The 8,565-nt window shown below is 33.8% G+C and overlaps 1 protein-coding gene across 1 annotated transcript; it reads left to right on the top strand.

The window, feature by feature from the left end:
• Window positions 1-378: 378 nt before the first annotated feature.
• DEFB114 (defensin beta 114) lies at window positions 379-7,050 on the top strand. The gene is made up of 2 exons (XM_037520907.1): window positions 379-436; window positions 6,905-7,050. Exons 1-2 carry the CDS (start codon window positions 379-381, stop codon window positions 7,048-7,050), a joined length of 204 nt encoding a protein of 67 aa, XP_037376804.1.
• Window positions 7,051-8,565: the final 1,515 nt, after the last annotated feature.

Below are 8,565 nucleotides of genomic sequence, written 5' to 3'. Positions count from 1 at the left end.
AAGGCAACCACGAGTTAACTGACATGGTAAATATCAGTTGTTTTCATCTAAAATGGCTAAATAGTTCTCTTAAACCTACTCCATGCCTGCCTGTTTGTGTTGCTGCTTAATTGATCATCACTGATATGAAGATATCATATATATATACCCAGGTGAAAACTCCTCTCTAAGGATCAATTAATCTCAAATGTTTTCAATTTGGTAATTCTGCCCACAGCTGGAGTTAGTGGTGCAGAGAAAAGCACACAAAATTAAAACAATTTCCGGGAAAAGAGTCTTCTATTCTACTAGAAAAGTATAAATAGCAAATCTCTCTTCACCTTTTGAAAAGCACTTTAGATTGTGTTACCACATTTTTCAGCTGCTTTCAAAAATAGAATGAAGATTTTTTATTACCTTTTCCACGTTCTGTGTTATGTGACCTTCATCCTGCCAGGTAAAAATATATGCTTCTGGTATGTTTGTATGTAACATAAAGCTACTAGTTAAAAAAAGAAATACTAGATTACAAATTGGAAAATACAGTTTCTTGACACAGTTTTGTCAATTCATTTCCCTTGGTTACGTTGAATGTTGGTTGCCTCATTTAGAATACTGTTATACTAATGGACTTGATTTAACTAATTTGGAAAATTAATGCAAAAAGGTGAGATGATTAAGGATAGTCCTATTTTCTTTTGAGGGCTTGATTTATTTTTTATATTGAAATTATTAATAAAAGTATAAATTATTAAAATATTTAAGAGATTCAGAAATTAAGACTAATAATATTTTAGGTTACAGAGAAAATGAATGGATGGAAAACAACAACATATATTCTATCAGGTCTATCAGTAATAGAATATATAAGATGATCGAGAATATTAGTCTAAGAATATGCTGGTCCAATTGAAGTACTGTAAAATTAAAATGGCAAGTGAAGAAATAGTAACTCAAAATCCCTCTTGAGGGCCTCCCTGGTGATGCAAAGGGTTAAGCGCCGCAGTATGAAGCAATATGCTGCCTATTCAGCATGAGTTCGATCCTGGCTGGCCACAGAGAAACCCACATGGCAAAGCAGAACTCTCCTGTCTCGCCTGCTTCTCCGGTCAGCAATGTATTTCAGTCTGTCTGCCCGTTCTGTTCCGTACTCTGTCTCTGGTGAATACTTTCACCCCAACATCTCTGGTCTATACTCTAGCTCTTGTATGCATAAATAAATAAATCTTTAAAAAAAATCCCTCTTGAAATAGTTAATACATTAGTAAAGTAATATAATGATAGCATTATAAATCAATGAAAAATAATCAAAATATGCACTGTAATAAATACCTTGGTGTTCATTACATGGTATTATTGAAAGCTATAGCACTGAGAAAATCCAGGTTTTCTAACAATGGAGATGTAAATTTAAATCCAATAGTTCTAATTTAGTCCTAGGAAGTTAGAAATTCAAGTGGTATCAGAAATAGCATATTTCATTGCTTTATAGTATGGGTGGTGGAATTGTGTCAATTGTGGAGGTTTGGGGAAATGTCCTGAGTTCTCTCAAGCTTTCATAAGAACTTTGAAATGTAGAGTAAGATACTACTATTTAGACCTTGAAAGGTAAGAGAATGAGAGGAAAAACAAGAAATAAACATGTGACTAATATGTGTCAAATACCATTACATACCTTCACATCTAATGTGATCTTGTAATATGAGATGACTGTCATCCCATTTTATAGAAGAGGAAATGACACAGAGGGAGGGGATTTTTCATGTTCACACCAGTACTATGAGTGACAAGTAGAACACAAATCTAGGGTTTTCAGATCCCCTCGTATTTGTCCTTTCCAATTCATTATGCTTCCAAGAGCCATTGAAAGACTCTAATGTTAAAGAAAAATCTGGATAAACAATTTGGTTTAAGGGCTTCCCAGATGGTGCAGGGGTTAAAATTTCAGCACTATTAAGCTATCACCAGCCACTGCAGCATAAGTTCAATCCCCAGCCAAGGAGCTAACCCGCATGGTGCAGCATACCTCTTCCGTCTTATCCCACTGCTCCCCTCAGCAGTGTATTTCATTAGACCCATGTATTCTGCTTCCCACTCTCTCTGGTGAATACTGTCACCCTCACACCCCAGTTCTTGTATGTATAAATAAATCTTTAAAAATAATGATAATTTGGTTTAAAGCAGTGAAATCACAATGGGAAGATAGCACTTCAGATGTGTGGGGTCTGTATCATCAAATTCCACATTTGCTAAGCATTGCAAAAACTTTAAGGCTATAAAGATATTTGGTCTATTAATGTTACCACAGCTTTCTTTTGCCTTTTGATAATCTGAACAGATATATTATTGAAAATTATAATGTCTATTGAAATGGACAGAATCTTCTACATTTGGCCTTTGATAGACCACAAAAACAGGAAACATAATAAAAAAAGTCACGTGGGTGGCTTTGATGGAGTTAGAATAATACATGTCAGTTGCACAATGGTGTGGTTTGGCTCTTGGTAAAACCTTAAAGTCACAAAAGAAGCAATAAAAGTGTTGGATCATGTGGACATTTTGTGAAGACTTAAAATGAGTATTTGGTCCAGAGTGACTAGTTGTAGATAATTTATAGAGACCAGAACTAATGATAGTTAAAACCTACAGGAGTGCATAGTATTTTAAGGAAAACATGAAATAATTTATACAAATGGTGAAAACATCATACTATAATGGTTTATACACTGAGCGTGCCAGCAAATAGACCAAAGTTTATATTATGGACCTGGAACTCCTTTATAGTTGTGAAGGAAGTTTTAGTCCTTTTAACTATACATTGGGTGGTAATAATATTACTTCCATATAGTTTTGCAAAGATTGAAAGGGATAAGGTAAGCAAAATGTTTATCACATTGAATATCATATTGCAATCATTCAAGGAAAGAAAAAAAGAAGCTGTAAGTAGAAAGGGGGGAAATGAGAGGAAATAGTGGAGGGAAAGAGTACAAGGTAATGGCCAGAGACAGTCAGTTCTTAATATGTCTCAGAATATGCCAAGAATCTCAAATGACAGAACCATGGTGGCCTTGGCAGCTTTGTGATATATTTCATTTTTTTAAAAGATTTATTTATTTTTGCATACAAGAACTGGGGTACAGGCCAGAGGTGTGGGGGTGGTGGTGGTGAGAGAATTCACCAGAGACAGAGTGGGGAACAGAACAGGCACATTTGATTGAAATACACTGCTGAGGGGAGTAGCAGGCAAGACAGGGGAGGTCTGCTGCACCATGTGGGTAGCTCCTTGGCTGAGGATTGAACTCATGCTGCAGAGGCTGCAGATAGCTTCATAGGTTGCATCTTAATCCCTTGCACCACCAAGGAGGCCCCAGCTTTGTGATATATTTCATGATGAATAGGAAGCTGTGTCTAAAATAGTGAAGGAGAGACATTCACCTTTGTTAAATGTTGGTGAGAAGACAGTATCAGTTACTGTACACTCAACTTACAACTTTCATATCTTCATGTTCCTCTATAGTCATAAAATAATTATGGCTCCTAGAGACTACCAGGTATACTGGAGGCAGTATCTAATTTGAGGGAAAATTCAGATACCTATTGAGTGCCTTTTATTTGTTACTTTCCAACCTCCTCAATATTGAGGCCATAGATTAAAAACTTAAAATGTGAATTCTGGATTTGGAACAATCTAACATTGAACTTAAGTTAAGCATGTATTAGCTTTATACAGAAGGGCAAATTATTTTTTCACCCAAAGGCAACATTTTATCTAAACATAATCTACCTCAATGTTTTATGACATTTGAGTGAAATCATGAATGTGAAATATTTAAAACAATATCTGACACATAGTAAGTTTTCAATGAATGAAAACTATTTTCATTATTATTATTTTTCAAACCTAATCGTGCCAGTGCTCTCTTTCAGCTTTCCAATAAGAATCATATTATTTTGTCTACCTAGTTCATATTCTTTTTGTATACTTTTCACTCATTTTTAAAGTTCACACTTTCTTATCAGTCTTCTGTGATACCAACCATGGTAAATACTCATCTCCACACATTGGACCCAATGTATTTCTCTATCATGGCACTTAAAAAATCTATTTTATTTATCTCTAAACTTCAATGTTTTAATTCTAGATAAAGTCCATTGCTTTTCTCAAAGACATACTCAGTAATGAACAGTAGTCTTTTGGTCTCCACTAATTAATCAATTAATCATTGTTCTTAACTTGTAAGAAACTAATACATTCTAGGCAACATTTCAAATATTTTTATATATTACTCAAGAATTAGTAACATTATCTCCATTTTGTCAATGAGGCAACTAAGGCTTATTGAATTTATATTGCTTATCCAAAGTCACATAGATAGCAAACGGCAGAATTAAAATTCAAGCTCAAAGTCCATGATTATAAACCCACTTTCACTCTGTAGTTAAAAATATATTAATCTATACCATTGGAAGATTCTGAAAAGTAAAAATAGTGGGGTCTCTCCGGTGGCGCAGCAGTTGAGCGCTGGGTTGCTAGGCTGCCCGCAGCCTCTGTAGCACCGGTCCCATGCCGGGCGCTGGTGAGGGACCCACATGGTGCGCAGACCTCTCCTGCCGCACTCACTGCTCCCCTCAGCAGTACGTCATTCTTCCTGTTCTGCTCCCCAGTCTGGCTCTGGTGAATTAGCTCACCCTCCCTCGCTTCTGACTGTACCCATTGCTTGTATGTATAGATAGATAGATAGATAGATAGATAGATAGATAGATAGATAGATAGATAGATAGATAGATAGATAGACAGACAGACAGACAGACAGACAGACAGACAGACAGACAGACAGACAGATAGATAGATAGATAGATAGATAGATAGATAGATAGATAGATAGATGATAGATCTTTTTAAAAAAAAGGTAAAAATAGTGTTTTTTCTACCCAATGTTAAAACACGCTATAAATTATAGCAGTATGCTTCACATAGCAACCTAATGTTAAAACATGCTATAAAATATGGTGGTTGTTTTTTTTTTTTTAATAACTGTCGCTGGGAGCAAAGGGATAGATGGACATATGCGACAAATAATTTCTTTCTAAAAGCATCACAGAATTAATAGAGCAATGAAAAATTACAGGAAAAAAGCCTGATTTTTTTTTGAGATATGCCATTGAGGTAACTCTTCTCCCTAGACGCATCTGCCATTTCTGAAGAGAAAAGAGAGAAGTTGAATCTTATAGACTTATACTACCACAGGGGCAAAAAGTATAATCCAGAACATGAGAAGGAAGAACTATTTAAAAAAAATCTATGTTTTGGATGAGGATCCTAGAATGTTGTAAAGTAGGTTTAAGTTAAAATGACATTAATTCAGCCATCCAAGGGGATGTCAATTTTCATATTATCTCAAATTCTGTAAATATTCAGAACTCATCCAAATACATTGGTTGGTGGTTCTAGCCAAAAGCATGAAACAATAAATCACTTCTGGAAAAAAAGATAGTATCATTCTAGGCCTCATGTTATTTCCTCAAATTTTCATTAACATTTTATATGATGAAAGTAATAGGAATAAATGAAAACAAGACCATCCTGTCAAATATCAAAGAACAGCTTAATACCTAAGAGATTCATTAATGAAGGATTCAGATAATGAAGGTATCAGAATCAGACTTTAAATAATTATGCCTAATTTGCTTAAATAAATAAAAATATAAGTTTAAAAACTTGGCAGAGAAATGAAAGCTACATCAAAGAACAAAGGCAAAATTGTAGAACTGAAAAATAAAACACAATTCAATACATAGTGAGTGTGTTAAACAGTAGTTTATGCATGTTGGCAAGACATTTTAAAAAGATGAAAGAGGGAAAATTAAAAAGATGAGAGAAGGGAGAAAGGAAGGGAGGACAAAATAAGGAATGAATGAACACAAAACCACTTAGTAAGTGGCTAAAAAAAAAAACAAAAACAAAAAAACAAAGCAAAAATTGAAGAAAAAATACCTGTGAAAGGAACAAATATTAAATTGGGAGCTGACTTCTCTAGCAACAACAAAAAAGGAATTCAGAAAGCAATGAGATAATTTTCTTCAGAAACATTTTATTGTAATACTAAAATTTTCTTATAATACTAAAACATTAAATATGACCTAATTAAAAGACAAAATAAATATGATTTCAAGACAACATTATGTAGCTCTAAAATTTTTAAATCTTGTCAAGGAGTATAATATATGACACAAAATTTGATCATACATTAATTAAAAACAAGTAGAAATGAAACTGCCCAGGGAGTGGGGAAGTAGAGGAAAGAAAACAGAAAGGAGAAGAAGCACAATGGATACCAGTGCTGGGGTGGTGGGTGCCTTGTGATAGCAACATCTGAAGGGGGAGATTCTATAGCTCTAAAACACAAACAACATTGTAAACCAATCTTGCTTCAATTAAAAAATAAAGTTTCAAATATGTGTATGAGTATATATATATATTTTTAAAGATTTATTTATTTATGCATACAAGAACTGGGGTATAGGCAAGAACTGGGGTGCAGGGGGTGAGAGGATTCACCAGAGACAGAGTGGGGAGCAGAACAGGCAGACTGACTGACATACACTGCTGAGGGGCGCAGCAGGCAAGTCAGGAGAGGTCTGCTGCTCCATGTGGGTATCTCCCTGTCTGGGGATCAAACTCGTGCTGCAGTGGCTGCAGACAACTTCATAGGTTGCATCTTAACCCCTTGCGCTACCAGGGAGGCCCTGAGTATATATTTATATACATAAAATTTTTTTGTAACTGAAACTTGTTATGTGTATGTGACATTTTTAGTGTCTCTCGGTAATTTTCAAATTTGTACACACAGTACTTTTTTGTAATTAGGAATACTATGTTTTTAAGTAAAGGATCAGTAATTCCAGTTATTCTTCCTTTATGTAGCTACATGTTCCTTCGTGGATCCTGATCAGTGCTCAAAATATATGGGTCAATGTAGGAGAACCTGTGATGAAAGTGAAAAGCGAATTGATCTATGTTTCTCACCACGTATGTTCTGCTGTGTTGAGAGGCTATTTGAAGATGATTAATCTTGAAATGGAAGAAGTACATCTGATCAAAGAAGTCATATGTGCACCAGTGCAAAAAGGTATAAGAATATAATGACTAATTTAAAACTGTAATAAATAAACACATAAACCAATATTGGGGGTCTTCCATTGTAGTTGTTAATTGTGTATTTAATGGAATAAGGAAGGAGCTTTGTTATTTTTTCTTAGAGGTTTTGATGGGGGCATACCTGGTGCTGATTTCCTCTACCATGTTTATTACAATTGAGGAGTACTTTTTGTATTTTTATGGACTCTAAACTTACACAATTGAATATTTACCAGTTTAATCATGACCTCATAAGAAATTTGATTTACTAAAATTAACACACGTAGCCTTATTGTCTAAATATCACATCATTTAACTGACATAAAGATAGGAAAACTAAGTATGAGACTGATGCAGAAATTATAATAGAATATAGAAATAATTGCTGTCTTTACAAAGTTCTGCTCATTCAATAAGAGCTGTCCCTTTGAGGTTCAAGACCACAGGAATACATTTACTATAGGGTGCCTCTTTACATAAATACATTGCAAATACTTTATTCAAATTTTGCTTTTCATTCGTAAAAATAAATATAAAATATAAGTTTGCATATAGTCAAATCATATTTCATGTAGATTCTAAGACTTTTTCCTTGCTTAGAAAGGCCCTTCCTTAAGAAGAGTATAAAATGCTTTCATACATATTTTTGATACATTTTATATCCACATATACATATGTATATACTTACACACATGTATTTAATTTTTGAATATCTGAAATTGAGTGACATGGGTTTCTACATACTTTTTCTGATAGTTTGCTAATCTCAGCATCATTTGTGGATATGTGGACTTTTTTTAATATGCCATATTAGTAAAGAACTAAGCTTATGAACATAGATGAAAGATAAATATGGTTCTCTGATCAACTTATGCATAATTTTAAGAAATATCATCTTGTGTTATTGCTATCACTGAAGTATGTTGTGATACTTGATAAAATACATCTATCTTTGGGCTTTTTTCTAAGTTATTTTATCTTTAGAAGATGCCCTTCATCCTATTTGCTCTGCTATCAGAATCAATGTTGCAACTCTGATATAAGAGTCTCACTTTTTTTTGGATTTTAAAGAAATATCTTCTATTGAAGAACAAAGAGACTTTGTTATCGTACTTTTGTTCAGCACATTTGATGGACCGGTAGTTAAATGATTAAAGAGTACAATGTTTTTCCTTATAAATACCAGTTTAAGAAATGTGCATTATGATTACTTAAAATAGCCAAAGAGCTTGACAAATTTACCCTAGCAATTACAAAATTAGTTTTGAAAACCATATGAATAGGATTTTCTATATCAATAATTTCATGATATCACATTTAATTTTCTAGTATTTTATATTTATAAAGTTTTACCTATGTCTTATGAGCAATGAAAGAAATCAGAGCAAGAATTTTTCATGGTGGGGATTTCAAAATAATTTGATCATGCTAGTCATCATACAGTAAGT

This window comes from Talpa occidentalis, unplaced genomic scaffold, assembly GCF_014898055.3.
Source record: "Talpa occidentalis isolate TD23 unplaced genomic scaffold, MPIMG_talOcc4v2.1 talOcc4.2, whole genome shotgun sequence".
Classification (NCBI taxonomy): Eukaryota; Metazoa; Chordata; class Mammalia; order Eulipotyphla; family Talpidae; genus Talpa; species Talpa occidentalis.
Note: the sequence above shows the minus strand (reverse complement) of the source record. Positions and strands in the feature narration are given on the sequence as shown.

What these genes read in the sequence shown, in the direction of transcription:
- DEFB114 (XM_037520907.1), top strand. Translation starts at nt 379, where the DNA reads ATGAAGATTTTTTATTACCTTTTCCACGTTCTGTGTTATGTGACCTTC. An exon ending in TGTGACCTTCATCCTGCCAG is followed by an intron (nt 437 to 6,904) that starts GTAAAAATATAT and finishes TCCTTTATGTAG; the next exon opens with CTACATGTTCCTTCGTGGAT.